This window comes from Acartia tonsa, chromosome 4 (genome assembly GCF_053477335.1).
Source record: "Acartia tonsa isolate MP-2025a chromosome 4, ASM5347733v1, whole genome shotgun sequence".
Taxonomy (NCBI): domain Eukaryota; kingdom Metazoa; phylum Arthropoda; class Copepoda; order Calanoida; family Acartiidae; genus Acartia; species Acartia tonsa.
Window position 1 is genome coordinate 22,713,264 of NC_137263.1, and position 19,816 is coordinate 22,733,079.

General features: G+C 32.8%; 3 protein-coding genes across 7 annotated transcripts in view; 2 read left to right on the forward strand and 1 right to left on the reverse strand.

Moving 5' to 3' along the window:
- The first annotated feature begins 650 nt into the window (after positions 1–650).
- Positions 651–6,649, forward strand: LOC145316459 (uncharacterized). Of its 4 annotated transcripts, none has more exons than XM_080156972.1 (8): positions 651–1,554; positions 2,110–2,232; positions 2,667–2,806; positions 3,179–3,361; positions 4,097–4,240; positions 4,437–5,711; positions 6,103–6,360; positions 6,474–6,649. In XM_080156972.1, the coding sequence occupies exons 1-7, from the start codon at positions 1,366–1,368 to the stop codon at positions 6,317–6,319; spliced, it is 2,271 nt and encodes a 756-aa protein (XP_080013098.1). In that variant the 5' UTR covers positions 651–1,365; the 3' UTR covers positions 6,320–6,360; positions 6,474–6,649. The 4 variants fall into 4 exon arrangements, with proteins under 4 accessions (XP_080013098.1, XP_080013099.1, XP_080013100.1 ...); XM_080156973.1 differs by having other exon boundaries at positions 6,505–6,649; XM_080156974.1 differs by having other exon boundaries at positions 6,556–6,649.
- Positions 6,349–18,420, forward strand: LOC145316460 (uncharacterized). Its single transcript, XM_080156975.1, has 15 exons — positions 6,349–6,967; positions 7,467–7,544; positions 8,221–8,326; positions 8,963–9,035; positions 10,538–10,687; positions 11,881–11,940; positions 12,139–12,226; positions 12,876–12,948; positions 13,566–13,763; positions 14,153–14,230; positions 14,464–14,600; positions 15,261–15,356; positions 15,759–15,888; positions 16,772–16,968; positions 18,127–18,420. Exons 1-15 carry the CDS (start codon positions 6,657–6,659, stop codon positions 18,200–18,202), a joined length of 1,851 nt encoding a protein of 616 aa, XP_080013101.1. The 5' UTR covers positions 6,349–6,656; the 3' UTR covers positions 18,203–18,420.
- A 737-nt stretch (positions 18,421–19,157) lies between these two features.
- Positions 19,158–19,816, reverse strand: part of RyR (Ryanodine receptor) — a 55,036-nt gene continuing 54,377 nt past the window's right edge. For both annotated transcript variants that reach the window (XM_080156997.1, XM_080156998.1), the window contains one exon: positions 19,158–19,624. In XM_080156997.1, the coding sequence (XP_080013123.1) occupies positions 19,549–19,624 (76 nt within the window). In that variant the 3' untranslated portion in view covers positions 19,158–19,548. The remainder of the gene's footprint in view (positions 19,625–19,816) is intronic.

Genomic DNA, 19,816 nt, shown 5'->3' on the forward strand with positions numbered 1-19,816 from the left:
GCCTGCCCCCCCTCTTTTTTTACCCCCCCCCCCAAAAAAAAACAAAAACGGGGGGTGATCAAATCTGCCCAAAAGGACCCGAAAAAGGGCAGCCCAAAACCGCCCGCCCGATTTGACAACCCTGGCTGATACGGTAATTTAGGTTTTTGACAGTTATTTACTGTATTATTTACGTTATGAAAAGATATAACTGGAAAGATAGGCCTTTGTATAAATATTAATTAAAAAAAACCATCCCCACCTTGTTTTTTTTTTTGTTTTAAGCTTGGTTTTTTTGGTTTAAAAACAAGTGGTTTTTTTTATGCCATCTCTGGGTTAGGGTAGTACCGCAAGTATAGTATTAATCACTATGATAGGGAAAGCACAGTAGAAGGCAAAATATTTCAGAGAGAAAGGGGACACTGGTTTTTTTTTCACTAGTCCCCAAAGTTATAATAACGTTTTCTGATTCGTTAGCTTAACAACTTAGGGGACTTCAGTGAATTTTGATTGGTTGATTCATTAATTTGGGTGTTCAAACGTTTCAACTACTAATTTTAATGTACAAAATAGGTAATATTGTGTATCATCATTGGTTATGTACATCAATTTATCTGGCATTGTCTTTTCCCTTTAGATCCATGAAAATATTTACTCTTCAACGTCTTAATAGTAAAAACATCAGGCTTAGCATAAAAGTATAAAATATTATTAAACACAGGCTGTGTATCGAGGAAAATTTTCATCCAAGCGAACATTTACTATTCGTTGGCAGTGAATGTTACATCTCTTATGCTTCTCTGAAAAGCTTCTTAGTTGAGGTGGAGGAGAAAGAATCTAAACTTGAATTTTCGTTGAAGAATTTATCTACAAAGGAAAATGAAATAATATTTTTAGTTTAAATTATTAAAATAGGATTAGTTCAAAGAAGAATGTTCAACAGGAATTGATACTTATTATTAATTTTCGTATTAATCCTCAAAATGTTACTTTCATCTTGTCAAAGTGTAGATTATTTGTTCGGTAGGTATTTAAAAGAAAAAATAAACTTTTACTCTGCTTTTTTTGATCATCATAGATATTGATTCATAGGCTGTTTGTTAAAAAAAAGAATAATGGTTTCGAAACCGATTAATATCCGCAGGATAAGAACTGGTTCTCAGCCATTCTGGAAAATCATGTATAGCATCTTATTACATACAATATTCCACGAATACTAACATCTTTTTATGAAATTTCCCCTTTCTATGGTTATTACCTAGTAATACCAAACAAAGTTAAAATATATTCTTTTTCTCTATTCAGACAGATAACATACATTGTAAAAAATGTTCTTATACATCAAAATACATCTCAAATATAGTTCAGCACATTGAAGACAAACATATGACTGTAAAGAAAGTTCTCCAGCAATCCAATAATATTCCATCTCTTGTACTGTACAAATGTGCACTGTGCCATGAAGAATTTGATAGGAAATGTGATTTTAAATCGCATAATTTGTTGTGCAAGTCAGGCTTGCCTACAGCTGCTAGTGTCGAGTGCCAGGTTTGCAACAAACTATTCAGATCTAAGGTAATACTTTCTTAGACATGTTAAACTGTCCTATCGATTTCAAACTATGCATGCTGATTCCTAAAAAAATTAGGTACGATTTAGGAAGCGTACCTATCAACTATAATCGTTACCAGAAAGTCTGTACTTCCATTTAAAACAAGTTAGTTTTTGACAACAAAATTTGTTTGTTTAAATTATCCTTTTTTCGGAATAATGATTGCTAGAACAACAAGGTACAATATTATAAGAGAAGCATCTTTATAATCGAATTCGAAAATGAAAGTATGTTCTTTTACTGCTTCCTGAATTTACGCAATTTTGCATCATATTTATGAATAAACTTACAAATTAATGTTCTGCTTATTAAGTTCTGACGCTCTACAAGACTTATTGTTCGTTTGTCCCTCCTTCTGATATTAGAGCTTCGCTTTCATGGATGCTGTCATCCTTGTTTTTATTATTATCAAAGCGCTTGACAAATCAATCTAAAATATTTTATATAATTATTGGTGTAAATCATTTCATGCTCTCTTTTATCATTGTGGAATATGATTTATTTCTTTTTATTTTTAGGAATCTCTGACAGTACATATTTTACGAGACCATGAAGGATCAAGGTTACCGTGGTCCTGCCAGCTTTGCAACAAAGGGTTCACACGTAAAGCCAGCTATGAGGAGCATATAAATAGACATAAGGTATGTAACAAAAATAACTCTAATAAAGTGAAACTCGTAGCTGGCTAAAATAACGACTTCCCCATCCACCCCCAATACCACATCCCCTTCCCTCCTAATAAATGAACGATGTCGTCCATTGTCCATGTTAGCAACCTACAATGGCGACAATTTTTCCTCTGTCATAATTTAATGGATTAGCTAAAGATTCTCTTTATCATTTTAAATTTGGGCCTATAGTATAAAAATCAGGGATCTAAAATGATAGGACAATAGCCGATAAATTGATGTACATCCCCAATGATGATACACAAAAATACCCATTCTGTAGATAAGAAGACTTTATTATAATTCTTTGGGGACTAGTGTAATAAACAGCCCATTGTCGCCTCCCACCCTCAAAAGAATTACGACGTCCCACAATTAATATAAAGTAATAGTTGCTTTGTTTACAGGGTATAAAAGAAAGAAGATGTGATATCTGCAACAAGTATTATTATGAGACAGCGTACTGGCGACACATGAAAACTGTTCACGCTTCGGCTGAAACATTTGTTTATTCTTGTGATGTCTGCAATAAACAATTCACACATAGGTAAACACTAAACAATCTAACAGGATGTCAGTCTGTCTTGTGTACCTTAATATCTCGCTAACTGCAGTACCGACATGGTTCTCCTTTGCAGGGAAGCTTCTCATAGGCCAAGGTTAGATTTTTAACTATTTTGGGATAGGGTTCACCGAACCTCCTAAGAGAAATCGCCCCTAGAAAAAAATGCCCCCCATTTTTTTAAAACTTAAATAAAAGTTGCCCTAGAGGCCTCTAGTAGCGTAACCTTTAGATTATATAATTCTATCAGTAGTTCAATTATCTAACTTCAAATATCCCAATTGTGGACTCCTTGACTGATTTTCGCATTTTAAAAAATTGAAAATTAATAATTTTAATATATTTTACTTATATTAGGTTTAAGCTAAAAGAGCATTCGTTGGTCCACATGGCTAAAAGTGAGCGCAAGTTTGGTTGTGAGCATCCAAATTGTAATAAAATGTTTGTGACCCAAGAAAAACTTGATGACCATAGAAAATCTGTTCATGAGAACAAGTTTACATCACCACTAGTGTGTGGAGAGTGTGGCGCCACATATAGGTAAGTCACAGGGAGAGAGGGGACATATTGGGCTGTCCCCAAGTTTCATAATAACGTTTTCGTATTTGTTGGTTTAACAACTTTGGGACTTTTATTGAATTTTGATCAGTTGGTGTACACACGTTTCAACCGCTAATTTTAATCTTCAGAAAGGGTAATTTTGTGTATCATCATTGGGACTGTACTATAATTTATCGGCCATTGTCTTATCCCTTTAGATACTTGGGTTAGTCATTAGTTTAAAAACTTGCAAAAATATAAACAAGCAGACATTCTGTTGATTAAAGTAACTTGGTGTCTATCTTCATGAAAGTTTTAATCACCGAAACAATAAGTCTAAAATTTTAGAGAGCATTATCGTTTTAACGTTCCTTGACGTAGTATTATTAAGGCTCAGTTGATTGTTTGCAGATATTTTTAGTATATTTAGTATAGCAACTAGGGCATCATATCATTTGGCTGATGACAGGCTTCAGTAAAATCTTTTTTTTTATGTTTCCTTCTTGTTTGATTAGCCAATGTTTCTTACCTAGAGTTAAAACTTAAGACAATTTATATGGCTATTATAGCTAGCTCAAGCTTAACAGTCAAACATCTTATAACTCGACACGCTGTCTCATGAGCTCCTCGTTATTACCTCACCCTAAAAACTCTCCATTCTTGTAACTGATTTTAGTTAATACCAACCGAAAATTAACCATATTGGTTGTGACACTCAACTTATTTTATTTTTAGTAAGTACAGTTCAATCTGCAGCCATCAACGTAACTGTCACTCTGTTGGTAAACTCCGGCCTCTCAACTGCCCTCACTGTCCTCAAACATTCGGCGCAGCCTCTGCCCTCAACAAGCATATTAATATGAAACATTTGACAATCAGGTTTTACATTTTATTTTTAGTATGCACATTTATTTAAATGAGAACTATGCACGATAGGGTGGGCTGATTTTGGACATTTTCATCTGACCCAAAGAAATGCGTATTTGGATAGGCTTTTTCTAAGATTGGCGTTTTTTGAGATGATTTATTTTTAAATTGGATTTTAATTTCATATTTATGAACTTCAACATTTCAGGGAATATGTTTGTGGTTATGACAATTGCAACATGATATTGAAAGATTCTTCAGATCTCAAAGACCACGAACATCAAGTGCACAGCATACAAACTTTCCAAATAGTCACAGAGGATGGAGATGGCATTGAAGAATTTAGTGATAAAATAGTTGTCATCGAAGTGGATGGAGATGAAACAAGTGTGACGACTCTGGACCAGAATGTTTGTGTAACAGAACAGGATCAGCAGACAAATTTAAATAAATCAAGTCAAATACAATTACAATTACAAAATGGACAGGAATCCAAACTTAGTATTATAAATTCTACAGAAAATGGTGATGATAACCTTGACTTTCAAGATTCTGATCATCAGTTGATGTTAAATGAAAGCACACAGGACTCAATGAGGGAAGAAAGTATGATTACTGACGTTACTGATGAACTTGAACAGTTTGAGGAATCAGTTCATCAAAGTCAAACTGCTGAGAAGTGTAATAATACAAATATTCACTTGGATAATAACACAACTCATACCTTGTCCCAAGTAAGCTTCCATATATCCTCACATGACCTAAAACTTCCTGTTCGACTTTTTCAAAATGTACCCCAAGAACAAGCAAAAATTACAGAAATATCTTATCTAGACAGGCATAAAAAAGAAACATCGAAAATAAGTAAATCTAAAATTGATGATTTTAGTCCTGCTAAGAAAACCAAAATAAACTTACCCAAAACCCAAGTTTATGAATCTTTATTGCTTCACAACAGTAAAAGATCCAAGAATGTAACCAAATCCTGTTCGAGCAATATACTTTGTTCCTCCCTGACAGAAGAGTATTCAAGTCTACCTGTTGAGTTTCCTCCGCTGCCCAGCTCTCCTCCGGACAACCTGCTCGATGTAGCCATAGGTGATGAACAGGACATGGAGGAAATCAACCAAACCTTGAAGCAGAAGCTCCTGTCGCAGACAGAATTTTATTTTGGTATCGGTAGATCGCTAACATCAAACACAACACAGATAATAGCAGACAATAGATTAGACTTAAAGAATGTTGTTATAAATATAAGTGATGAAGCACCTCTGTACAAATGCAGCAACTGTTCCACATTAATAGCTGATTCTGAAGCGATCAACAGTCACATTTGTGATAATATCAATCCAATGGATCATCTTTCACAAATAAACCTTCCTATTAATAAGAATACTGTCAAGAGTCCCAAAGAAAGATGCTTTGAATGTGAATTGTGTAAAAAGAAATTTACCACAAAGAAAGTTTTGAAACGACACACGAGGTAAGAGGTAAAATAGTTTAGATATTTAAATGATTTTTTTATCTGAAAAAAATGATTTCTACCTTTAAAAATTTTATTTTAGCTATAATAAAGGAAAGATACCTACCCATTCATTTTAATCCTGTAAAATAATGCAGTAAGTTTTGTTTGTCTAAAGCTTAAGGTCTTAATAACTACTGAGCAGATTTAGTTCTCCTTTTTAGGGAAGCTTCATATAGTTCCCTGGGTGGTTTTAGACTATTTGATTCTTTTATCCAAGTTTGATTTTAGACTAGGTATATTTCTTCTTTTCTTGCTCCTTCGTCTACATTCTACACAGCTCCTAGATGCTAGGAGCGTAGCCGCTAGTATCAGAAAAATGAGCAAAATTTTTAATTAAAAAATGTTTCAGGGTTCATACAGGTGATCGTCCGTACACATGTGAATTCTGTAGCAAAAGTTTTGCAGCGGCATCCAATCTTAGTGAACACAGAACAATTCACACCGGAAGAATGGCTTACTCGTGTAATATTTGCTCAAAGAAATTTAGACTCTGGTCAATTATGAATAAACACAGATTAAAATGCCAACACAAGGAGGAGGCAAATATTGATATTGTTACTAGTTAAAACAAGTATGACAACATCCATAAAAGCGAAGCCCTGAAACGGTAGAACAAACGAACATTAACACTTGTAGAGTGTCAGAACTGAAAAATCAGATTAAAAATATAAAATCGAAACAAAATTGTTAGTAAATTTGTTGAAAACTGCTTAAATACAGGATAATGTTCAGGACATACCAACTTTTTAAGGACTTAATTATGGAGATGCTTCGCTCATAATATTGTACTTTGTTGTGTTAGGAATCAGTATTCCAAAAATCAGATCAATTTTATAATTGTATCACATAAAAATTTGTTGTTGAAAAAGTACCAGATAGATATATTTATTTTCAGATAATTTAATGAAAATGCTGCGCAATTTTATACCCGTTAGCAGACATTTTAATGTTCTACAATCGCCGGAAAGATTATCTTCACAATTTTTGAGATTAACTCGTTGTGATCTTCAAAATCAGATAATATGTAGGTTGGTGCATAAAAAAGTGAACTCCAAGCCCAATTCTAAAGTTGCAGATGATGGTCTTTTTGATCATCTCCGGTCAATTAAAGTTACAAAATCGTCAAAATATGAAAAGAGACCACCTCGTCAATATGAGAATCAAAAAACTTACAGAAGGAAATTTGAAAACGAATTTGATTTATTTAATGTTATCAGGAAGGTTCTCAATAATTTAAATAAAAATATCTGAACCCAGGGATCAGACAATGCTATAAATTGATGTACAAATGATGATACACAAAATTGCCCCTTCTGTATATTAAAATTAGTGGTTAAAACGGTTGCACACTCGAATTAATTAACCAACCAATCAAAATTCACTACAGCCTCTAAAATTATTAAGCTAACGAGTAGGGAAAGTTTAGGGACTAGTGTAATAGACAACCCATTGTCCCCTCTCTCTCTGAAAGGAATCACTATTTTGTTGTTTTCATTACACCAGAAGATTGTCCTATTTAAGTCTACCTAAACTTTTTCTTTAGTTTGATTGAATTACTTAGCGTGAATATCATAGAAATAAACAGATTTCAGAGTTAAATCGGCTAAAATTACTTTTTACTTATCACTTATTTTTTCCATTTAATTCAGATGTTTATTAATTTTAATACCTAGGTATCTTAAACTTTAAATTAAATTGAGGAACCTAATTTGACAGACCTAAATTGGAAGCCGGGGAAGATTCTTTAGAAGATAGAATCTTTGAAAAGGAACACTATACTCCTGAACAAATGTAAGACTTTTTAAAGACAAGGAAACATCCATAAATAGCGAAGCCTAGAAATTACAAATTCGATTGAATTCAATAAGGCAAAACTTACGAAAAGTCATTTTTAGATAGTGGAATCTTTAGGGAAAAAAATAGAAGTGTTCAGCCTGATGCACCTGGCAAAGCAGCAGCAGTAGATTCTTACGCTTATAGTTTTAGTGATAACCCCAAATGGTTACACCTTTAATTCTTGATTATATTACAGGGGTGTATATTCTGCTCAAGATTCATTTTTTCCCCCAACCACATATTTGTTATCCCCCCCCCCCCCCTTTAGCAGGGTCAACCATGCAGAATATACACCCCTTATATCATCCCAGATTTTCTGGCAATTCAAATTTTTAGCAATTATAGATTAAAAACCCGTTTTTTTCGCATTAGGTGATTGTTATTATCCACTCTCCACAGGGACTGTGATTCAGCCAATTAATTCCATTTGAAATTGCCGAAAATTAGATATTTTGTTGGCGTAGAGTTAGCGTAAAACTTGTTTTATATAGCTAAAGGGAAGTGGGTAAGAAGGGGTAGAAATAAAGGAAGGGGGTTGTGGGGAAATTTTCACTTAGAATTGTTTGTATGAATTACATTCCCTAATCCCTGGCTATCTCTAATACCTACATCATACTATTTTAATGTTTAGACAAAAATACAAGGATAGTATGAAACTTCTGTCTACCACGATGACTCCTGAATTGGAAGAACAGATTTTGGAGGGGAGACCCCACCAAAAATTATTATTACGAGAGGTATTATAATGTTTAAATTACATTTTAAAACTTAAGAGTAAATATAGCTTTCAGACTAACAAAAAAATTAGGTACATGTTTTGTTTATGTATGTGAATAAATGTTAATTTTAATAATTTTTACTATTAAAAAAATAATTGACTAGGTAAATAACTATCAACAGAATTAGTAAGATTTATAAAATAACCAAATCTTAAATGAATTGCTTATCTTTATACTTATATCAATTATTATATACACTTAAGTTATCATTCAGCTGTACACATTTCGTTTCTAAATTGTAACAGGGGTGTATTCTAATTTCTGCACAAGATTCATTTTTTACTCCTGCTGCAAATTTTTTATTTTTTTTCCCCTCCTAGTTTTTTTTCCAGCAAGGAAGGGTATAAAATGGAAAAATATTTTCAGAACTTTTTATTTTTATTCATATTATACCCCCTTTCACATATTTTTTTTTTTTCACCAAAGAGGAGAGAAAATAGAAAAAAATGCTTTCAGTCCTCTTAATTTTTACATTTTTTCCCCCCCAACCACATATTCCCCCCCTCCCTCAGCCGGGTCGAATTTGCAGAATATTCACCCCTGAATTGTAATTAAACCTTTTTGAATTTAAACTAATAATATGTTTATATTTAGACAATTGTGGATATAGAACATATGGAGACGAGAAAAGGAATCAAGTATTATATTCCGCCATCTTTGTCTATTGGTGAGTTAAACTGGTTGGAAGGATTTTGTAACAATATGGATATAGAGATTCTAGCATAGCCTGATAAACTCTTCCTCCCAACTCCGCTCATGACTACACGGTGTTTCAAAATAAACTGCGTTTTCCGGTTTTGAGAAACAACCTGAAGGAATATGAAAAAAGGATTATAGGTCCATATTCTATGTAAAAATGTACATTGGATTTACTTAAGGTGTTTTTTGATATCTCTAAAAATGCTGATGTACTGATTGGTACATGTAGGGGAAAAATGCTTGATGTTGAATATGAGATATCAATTAGATTGAAATAACTTGTATATTTTGCAACATATTGTTTCAAAAGTACAATATCAAAGTAGTAAAAGGTTGAATCAATGTCCCCTTATGAAATTTTTTACATATTTTCATTTTTGGCTCCATGCAAAGACCTTTTTAGGTTCTTCAGAAATTAGTTCTTTCAATTTCTCTATGGCAAAGTCATTTTTAGAAAAATAATCTCTATTAATACTGTGTGCATTGACAAATAAAACAAGTCACTTTTAATTTCATTTAAATATCTTTAAAAATAAGCAAGTTATCATGGTTTGAAATTGTTGGTAAAAAGTGCGTTTTCTTTAATTACTCATGTTTTATAAGATGATCTCTTATAATCTGTCAATCAAAATTAAGAGATTAAGAGAATAAAGGGGGAGGGGCGAGGAACGAATATGAAGAATTTTAATACTAAGAACTAAAATCCAAGCAAAATGAATACCTACTGATTTTTTGTTTAAAAACAAGGCATTTTAAATTAAGTTTTAAATGTAACTATTACCTAGAATATTTTGATGATGTTAAAATGTTGTTTTCAAGTAAAAAAAAAGATTTTAATTTAACGTTATAGCATAAAATTCTTTAGGAATACAATAACACACACACTTTTTAAATTCTTTGGGCTCTAAAATGCGCTGTTGTTTTAAGAGATATTAAAAAACACCTACAACAAATTCGATGTATATTTTTATAGATTTATGGACATATAATTATTTTTTTGTACTCCTAATGGTTGTTTCCCAAATCTTGAAAACGCAGTTTTCTCTGAAACACCCTGTATCCAATTGAATACCGTCCCCTGACCACGGAGGAACTATATTAGCAACCTAAATAAATGAAAAAAATTCCCTGTTACAATATCTACGTATTCTGTATCCTTTTTTTAGAATGTAATATAATAAGGGATCTAAAGGGATAAGACAATGACCGATAAAAGGATGTACATCCCCAATGACTATACACAAAATTACCCCTTCTGTAGACTATAATTAATGGTTGAAACGCTGGACAGTCAACTTAATAAACCAACCTATCAAAATCTTGTGAAAGTCCCCAAAGTTGTTAAGCCAACAAATAAGAAAAAGACAAAAGTTATTAAAAAAAACTTTTGGGACTAGTGTATTAAACAGCCTATTGTCCCCTTCCTTCCTTAATTTTACAATGACAATGTTTAATTATTATTTATTGCAGATGAATGGAGAACAGTTATTTCTCTGCATGACTACAGAACGCGTATGCCCTACCTCCATTCTCTTGTCGTTGGAGCTCCCAGTTTGGAGGAGATCTTAAAACAAGACGAAATTTATGCTAATCCACTTCAGCTAGACCCTGAAATTACCGAGGAATGAATTATTTAATCTTTAAATTAGGGTTGGCAATCCGAATCCGGAATCCGCCCAATTTTGGAATCCGTTTTTTAATAGCGAATTCGGATTCTTAATTGGTAGGCTAAAATTAGCGTCTTGAGTTTTTTAATACTTGTTATTAGCATTATTATGTATAATATCTTTTAAAATCTGGTTCGATTCTAGGAAGTGATTTATAGAGAGCACCAAGAACATTAATTTTAGGACGAATTCTTATAAGAATCCAATCTGGTCCAAAAATTTGACGGGTTGCCATCCCTAATTTAAATAAATAGAATACCAACCCGCCGTAATGTATTACACCCATGTTAGGATTTAAAAGTTTCCTAGGTAAGTGTTACTATTTAAATAAGCCTATAAAAAAACTAGTCGATACAAGGATGTCAACATCCATACAAAGAAGCTTAGGTAACATATTAAGAGGTAAGACAAACGAAGATTAAGAAAAGATCTTTCATTAAGAGATAAACCTGTTGATTTGGAGATTTTGTTATATCTAATAAATGTTTTGCTTAATGAATGTAAGAAGTTTAAATGTACAAACACAGACAACTACCTGGCTCCTGTCTTGGGGACCTTTTTCGTCTGCTAGCAATTTGCTTTCTGCTCTTTTGTAGCGACTTGGTTGTGTTATTAATTATTTATGACACTCTTGGCTGGTATTCGTTGACCTAATTGAAAGTCAGCATATGGTTCACGGGGTGGGGGCATACAGTCATTTAACCCTTTCTCCATCTATTAGTTTAATCTAATTTTTGTGTATACAATGATTTATGATCTTAAGTAAAATATTAAAATATTAATTTCAATGACATAAGTTTTAGAAAGCCTTTTATTCAACTATTCATAATTAACTTATTATATTTTACTATACTTAATATATATATATATATTTTGTCATATGCTTCGCATTATACGAAGAAAGAAATTTTTACACGAATTAGTTTACCTAAGAAAAGCTTTATCCTAAGATATGTGACAAATTATAGCTGACTCATAATGCGTACTAAATATGCTCTTACGTACCAAGATCTGAAAAAAATTTTCAACCAATGAGATGTCTTTAATTTTCCTTTTTTTAGTATTCTATTGGCTGATTTAGACATTATGTCTCTTGGGTATATTAATTTTAAATACCTAATAAATAATTCATATAAATGTACCTAAAGAAAATTGAGGATGAGGAAGCTCAGAAAAGAATAAAAATATTTCTGATGGAGCACGAAATGATGCGGCAGGGGTGTATATTCTTCACATCTTTTTTTCCCCTGCCAAAAAAATTATTTATTTCCCCTCCCCCCTAGTTTTTCCCCCAAGAAGGTGGAAAAAATGGAAAAATGTTAGTTCTGTTTATTTTTTCCCCCTCTACATATTTTAATCCCCCTCCCCTTTAGCAGGGTGTCCCATACAGAATATACACCCCTGTGATGCGGCAGGATGGAGAAATAGTTCCGTATCAGTACAATGAACAAAATGTTATCAACATGTCCGAACTAGAATCATCACCTGCTAGGTAATAAAGTAAAGGGGACTATGCACGAACTAGAGCAAGTGATTTTAAGCACCTTCTAGCAGTAAACCTAAGTATTTTTTGGTGAATATACTAGGTTTATGTTTAATATAGTTATATCAACTAAATAAGGATGACAACATCCACAAAAGTGAAGTTCTAAAACGGGAAGACAAACAAACATTAACACGTAGAATTTCAGAACCAAAAAACAGAATATACATGTGTAACGCAAAAAGCTATCTGTTCCAGACGGAGGGACGGACCGACCCTAATTATAGAAAAGCTTCCCTTTTAAAAATTAAGTTTTAGGTACCTACCATGGTTGTATTAAAAAAAATAAATGTCATTTTTTTTGGCTTACAATTCTGACAAACAATTCCAAGTGAAAATTTCCCCACAACCCACTTCTTCTCAACCTCCCTTCCCTTCTTACCCACTTCCATTTAGTTACAGAACAAAACAAGTTTAACGCTAACATTACGCCACGGAAATATACATATTTTCAGAAATTTCAAATGGAATTAATTTGCTGAATCACGGCCCCTGCGTATTTTATCGCTTGGAACAGTAGGTGTAGATTTTATTCAGTTCTCTTCTATACCATATCATAGATTTTAATTTTATTTATAATCATAATCTATTCTTTCAGGACTAAATTAATGACTTATATGTTGAAAAAGGAATTAACAAATTTGTTTGAAGAAATGAAGAAAAGGCAAAAGGTAAATAAAACCAATATAATGATATTTATGTGTTGTGTGTGTGTGTGTGTTTTTGTGTGTGTGTGTGTGTGTGTGTGTGTGTGTGTGGAGGCATTGTTTCTTAGTGTTTGGACCTTATTAGTCATGGAGTAGGACGAGACACTTTTGTAAATCCACTAGGGCCATCAAATTGATTGAATTAATCTAAACATATTTTTGAATAAAAAATATTATACCTAACGGATTATGCATCTTAATTCTCAAAATGGTAGATACCATTTCAATACATATATCTTTTGCAATACAGACATAATTTTTTTTTCTAAATACATATGTTTTATGTAAAATCAGAGAGAGAGAGGACAATGGGCTGATTATTACACTAGTCCCCAAAGATATATAATAAAGTTTTCTCATTCGTTGGCTAAACATCTTGGGACTTTAGTTAATTTGATTGGTTGGTTCATTAAGTTAAGTGTTAAAACGTTTCAAAAATTTTAATCTGCAGAAGGGGTAATTTTGTGTATCATCATTGGGGATGTATATCAATTTATCGGCCATGGTCTTATACCTTTAGATCCCTGGCATAGTATAAAATTCATTGTAAAAAATTACATGTTGAAATATTTTTGTTTTAGGCATTTGATCTTCCCAAACAGTATGAAGAGTATAAGGAGAAATCTGATGAAGCAGAAATTTTTTATGGACTGTGGCACAACACAATATTCCTGAGACACAACAAGCAGAGGATAAACAGCGCCCTGGATTGGAAAGTAGCCAGAGAGCATCATGAGTGGGGAATTCCTCTCGTCATTGATTTTTCACATACAGGGCAAGTTAGTTTTCAAAATTAATACAACTTTTTATGTTTTTCAATCTATCAATCTACGATAGGTACGTAATGGGTTTTCTTGAATGATATCGCTAACCACTGAACCGAAATCAAATGGTTCTCCTTGACAGGGTAGCTTATCAAAGGTCCTGAAAAGGTTATAACTAATTGGGGGGAGGGTGTCACCACCCTTCCAAGAGAAATCGCCGATAAATGTAAAAAGAATATTGAAATATTTCCGCAAGGCGGCGCCAGTATCGTAGAAACATGAAAAAAACAGCTAATCTCAATATATACAAACTATTTAACAAATTAGATATTTAAAATAGATATAAAAAAGGTGCCTTTAGATGCCTTAAGTGTGTTTAAATAGTTGTATTGTGTTGTAGAAAGTATCGGCTTGATCGACAACGCTACAGAAGTTTGCTTTGTGAAATCAGGAATTCAGCTATGACGAATAGAGAGGCTAAGGTAAATATGTGTCACATTACAGGGAGGGAGGGGACATTGGGCTGGTTATTACATCATTCCCCCAAATTTTTATAATAACTTTTCCTTATTCGTTGGCTTAACAACCTAGGGGACTTTTATTGAAATTTGATTGGTTGCTTTATTTAGTTAACGTCCAAACGTTTCAACCACTAAATGAAATCTACAGAATTTTAAAACACAGATTTTTTTTTATTTATTTTGTATTATTGTAGACCCCCTTCCAGCTGCACATAACAGATGTTCAAGAGGATTTAACACCAAAGTTCATGAGTGACCTCCTTGACAAGAAAGAAGTAGCTCCGTTCAACCTGACGTCAGAATCACATCTAGACATGTTTCCACGTGACAGGTAGATTTCTTATCAGTAACAGAATCTCTGCTTGTCTGGGTGTGGATTTCGCCAACCACTGAACCGATATGGTTTTCCTTTACAATGTAGCTTTGCATAGTTCCTGGGAAGATTTATAGCTATTTAGAGGTGAAGTATCACCACCCTTCTAAGAGAAATCGCCTAAGATAAAACTCCCATCCCCAAAATTCTTTTTAAAATAATAATTTAAAAAGGAGGTTGGTCGATTCTCCCCCCCTCAAAAAAAATAAATATTTTACTTTGTTTTAACTTAGCTGTGAAACAAGACAGTCATATTTGAATTCTTTCAAGTAAATGCCTGATGGGTGTAGTTTAAACCATTAAACATAAAAAAAATGCGGTTCACTAAGTTTATACCTATGCATTTCGTGCAAATACTCCTTTAATAAGTTTAGAATAATAAGCAAATAATTTAGATTATTTTTGTTTGTTTTAAAACCATAATAATCATTTATAGTGAGTTATTTCAGGGAAGGAGGAGACATTGAGCTGTTTATACTACTAGTCCCCAAAGTTTTATAATAACGTCTTCTTATTCGTTGGCTTAACAACTTTAGCAGCTTGAATTTTGATTGGCCGGTTTGTTAAGTTGAGTGTTTAAACGTTTCAACCACTAATTCTATTATTTTCTATTACTAGGCTTGTTTACCTGTCTCCAGATTCCAGAAATGACCTGGTTAACTTCAACCCTGATGATATTTATGTGATTGGAGGCATTATTGATACCTGTAAATCGTAAGTATATTATTTTTGAAACGTTGTTAATCGCTAATCTATCTTTTTTTTTCATCGCACATAATGTGTTCTTGAAAATATTTTTATCTAAGTATTTGCGTAAAAAATGCATATTTGTAGTTCATACAATGGTGTATTTCTGCACAAGATTAATTTTTTTCCCAGCAGGAAAAATATATTCCCCCCTCCCCCCACCCCCCTAGTTATTTCCCCCAAGAAGGGGGAAAAATTGGTGCAAATATTTTCAGTACTGTCTTTTTTACTTCGAAACCGATTAATATCCGCCCTTGCCTTCGGTATCTCGGGGCTAACAAAACCAGTGTTAATCTTATAATTGTACATTTTATATCCGCGGAAAGCTGTTAATAAAACGATCCGATAAATAACTATTATCAATTTCAGATCACCATTGACCCTGACAACGGCAAAGAAATTGAAAATTCGGCACGCAAGGTTTCCAATGAGACAAGTTGTGGGACTGCAGGCACCTCTCAATATTGATACATGTCTGGCTATCATGAATGACCTCAAGGTGAAGAAATTTAAAAAATAACAAGAAAATAAATACAAAGGTGGAAGTAGGTTGTGCTAAAATTAAATAAAAAGGTGTGAGTTTTAAGGCTTAAAAACAGAAAAAACAGTAGTAGAACGATAATATTCACTAAATATGTGTATTACTTATTGAATAGAACCATAGACAAAAAGATTTATATATATATTTTATATTTATATTTACTGCCGTTTTCAAGCCTTAAAACTCACACCTTTACATAGTTTTAACACAACCTACCTCCCCATTTTGCAATCCGAATAGACCAAATTAGGTTTTCATTTTTTGATTTTTAATCAAATTACAAAATAATGGATATATTATTACTTGGATCCTACACCAGATTTTAATGATTTCCACACTTGCTAAAGTGAAACTTGCAGCGGGCTAAAATAACGATTCCCTCCTTCCGCCCCCTTTACCCTATCAGCTCCTATTGGATGAACAAACTTTCCAATAAACGAGTTATCAAGTACAAAGAGGGTCATTTTTTCGCGTATTTCTGTTAAGTTGGGTGTTGGGTTGTAGTCAAATGCTCTTATTAAGTCAAAGTGTCTTTAACTATAACCAAATGTATATACCTATATGAAATGGTCCATAATTAAGAACAGTTGGACTTATTGAGACCCCCTTTGTTCCTATAAATATTGTAAATGGATGTTAAACATACGTGGATATTACGACAGGGGAAAAATTGTCGTCACTTTAGCTTGCTAACATGGAGCTTTAAAATTAAACTCTTGATTATTAGGTATTCAAACTACCCTTTTTACGTAACTTGGGTAGGTTGCTGCTTCTTCTTAGCCCTGGTTAATTATTTTATTCTATTTCAATTGATTTTTCTGTTTACCCCTTTTTTTATCAGGAATCAAATGATTGGTTCTACGCTCTGCGCTGGGTGCCCTCAAGATATCTTGCCAATCGGCTGAAAGGGTTTTCTGATAGGACTGCTGGGAGTGCGGAGAGCTTGCTGATGTACCGTGCACACAGGATGCTGAGTCCCAGTAAAGCCGACAAGGAACAAAGTTTACGCAATCATAACCTGAATGCAACCCAGTACAGGTAACAAAGATGACCATTTTTTTCGCGTAATTTCGTAGAATTGGATGTTGGGTTGTAGTCAAATGATCCTTTAAAGTCAAAGTGTTCTTAATTATAACCAAATGTATATACTATATATATGAAATGGTCTATAATTAAGAACATTTTGATTTGTTAAGAGCATTTTACTTATTTTTGCTTTTTAAAGGAAGCCTGCAGAAAATTCACTGCTTTGACTTTTTACTTGTTGTCTAAACTATAGCTTATGCCTTTGCAAAAAAATGCTCCAGTTTTGCTTTAATACGTTTTTTTAAATAAATTTTCTTGTCAATATTAAGTTTTTCTACAGACGAACCACCCGCCCGTTTATCATGAGGGAAAGGGTCCAATTTGAATTTCCAAATTCCCTATGAAAACTTGTAGATTTTGTAATTTTGGATTGTGTACTTACAGAGAGATTTTTAACTTTATCCGTACAGATAGACGGAAAAGGAAATGGCCGATAAATTGATCTACATCCCTAATGAGGGTACACAAAATTACCCCTTCGGTAGCGTTAACTTAGTGGCTGAAACGTTGGAACACTCAACAAAATTTCCAACATATCAATTAAAGTACCCAAAGTTGTTAGGCCAACGAATAAGAAAACATTAGTACAATTTTTTTGGGACTAGTGTAATAAACAGCCCAGTGTCCCCTTACTTCCTGCAGGCGGACAGATATCGTTCTAATTTGCATTATATATTAGGATATACAAGTTAGAAGAAATTTTAATGTTAGGGGGAGATTTGAAATCTGCATCAAATTTTAAGGATTTAATTTTTTTTTATAAAATTCGTTTTTTGTATAATTCTTTATCTAAAAGCGGAAATACAATTTAAGTTAATTAATTGTGACCAATAAAATAGGTGGATTAGAAACTACCTGCGCTCTAATTGGGTGAATAATGTACGACACTTAAGCTTCTCCAATCAGAGCGCAGATAGTTTTCAATCCACCAATCACAGATGTCAAAATTAATAAACTTAAATTGTATTTCCGCTTTTAGATAAAGAATTATACAAAAAACGAATTTTATAAAAAAAATCCTTAAAATATGATGCAGTTTTCAAATCTCCGCCTAACATTAAAATTCCTTCCAACTTATTATCCTATTATACATAAATTGTTTATTTTCAGGTATTACTACAAGAAGATAATGGAGTGTAAATCAAAGGAAGAAATGGAAATTTTGTTGAAGGAACTTGAAATCTAATTTTTTATTTTGTTATGTTTAATAAATAATTGAGAAAAAAATATTTTTATCCTCTTTTAAGAAGCGTAGCATCCATATAAGTATCTAATTCCTTCTGTTGTTACCTTACTAGATTACTAGCGGCTACGCCCCTAGCATCTAGTGGCTATGCATTCAAAGGGGAGATAAAAAGAGCTTAAAACCATTCCACGACTTGAAATAAAATAGTTTATAATCATTATACGACCTAAGTGAAGCTTTCCTAGAATAGATAACCAAATCGGTTCAGTAAGTAGTTATTGAGATCTTAAGCTTCAGACAAAAACATTACTACTTTATATAATAGTTTTTCTTTATAGTCAAAGCTGCTAGTAAATATTTTAAACAGCACTGCTCTCTGTCTTTTTCAATCATTATGGTTGGTATTTGATAAAGGAAGACTTGACTAGCAAAGAGTCTTTTATATATAATTTTGGCCATTTAAAGAAAAATCTTGAAGTTTTTAGTAAAGATTCCCAAAGAATTAATCAAATGCTTTGCTACAATCAAAAGTTCATTGTTTAAGCTTGAAAGGGATTTAGGTTACCTCACCAGTTACCTCATACGGGCAGTGATGCTGTCCATGACACTCTAGCGCCAGGTCCAACAACCCAGGGAGCCAAATGTCTCCTTGTCTGTCCAAACATCCAGGGTATTAGGTTAAGTAACATCCATGCCATCAGTCAACCAACTCTTTGATTGCACGACCTTTGTCTGAAAAGTCCTAACTGTGGATGGTAAGGAGTTACGCCTGTTTTGGGTTAAGGCTGTAACTACTTATGTCGCGTAACTGATATAGTAGCAGTAGGATGCGCTATGTGTTACGATCGCAAGTTGAAGGGTTTTAGGGTATTAAATAATATCAAAATTCTCAAATATATTGGTTTCAATTTGATTAATCTTTTTCATAAAAAGCACTACAAAGCGAAAAAAAACATTGCATTTTTATAATTTTATTAAATAATTCTAGGGACAGAATTGATTATAATTCTCGGATCACATAAATAACAAGTATAACAATTTATTAAATGTTCTTTTTACAAAAAAATATCAATGTTTAAAAATATTTGGGGTCAAAAAAGTTCATTTAAAGTATATTTTATTATATTTTGCGCATTTTTATACATTTAAGATTTTGAAAAAAAATATGAGAATAACAAAAATTATCCAAATAAAGCTGCTGACACAATAGGTATATTTACAAAAAGAAATTATTTGTAAAAAGAAAGCATTGCTGCCTAGCAAAAATATAAATATTCTAGGTCTACAGTATTTAATTATGATACATTATAGTAAATCTTGATAGAAATATAAAAAATAATTGTTGATTAACCGCCGCCTCCACCCAGCTCACTCTCGTACTGTTTTCTGAAACAGTCACCGGCAGGGAAGAAGTCCCAACACCTTAAAACAAAGAATTTAATAGTTATTCATTGCAACGTATTGTAGACAGTTTTTCGTGGATATAAAATTTTAAAAAATTAGAAGATTAAAACAGGTTTTGTAAGCACTGAGGGGCCGAAGGCACGCCTTAACAAACTGGTGTTAATATTAGATCTTCATTTCAATATTCGTAGAAAACTGGCTACAATACGA

What these genes read in the sequence shown, in the direction of transcription:
- LOC145316459 (XM_080156972.1), top strand. Translation starts at nt 1,366, where the DNA reads ATGACTGTAAAGAAAGTTCTCCAGCAATCCAATAATATTCCATCTCTT. An exon ending in AGCATATAAATAGACATAAG is followed by an intron (nt 2,233 to 2,666) that starts GTATGTAACAAA and finishes CTTTGTTTACAG; the next exon opens with GGTATAAAAGAAAGAAGATG. An exon ending in GAGTGTGGCGCCACATATAG is followed by an intron (nt 3,362 to 4,096) that starts GTAAGTCACAGG and finishes TTTTATTTTTAG; the next exon opens with TAAGTACAGTTCAATCTGCA.
- LOC145316460 (XM_080156975.1), top strand. Translation starts at nt 6,657, where the DNA reads ATGAAAATGCTGCGCAATTTTATACCCGTTAGCAGACATTTTAATGTT. An exon ending in GCTAGACCCTGAAATTACCG is followed by an intron (nt 10,688 to 11,880) that starts AGGAATGAATTA and finishes AAATGTACCTAA; the next exon opens with AGAAAATTGAGGATGAGGAA. An exon ending in TGACGAATAGAGAGGCTAAG is followed by an intron (nt 14,231 to 14,463) that starts GTAAATATGTGT and finishes GTATTATTGTAG; the next exon opens with ACCCCCTTCCAGCTGCACAT.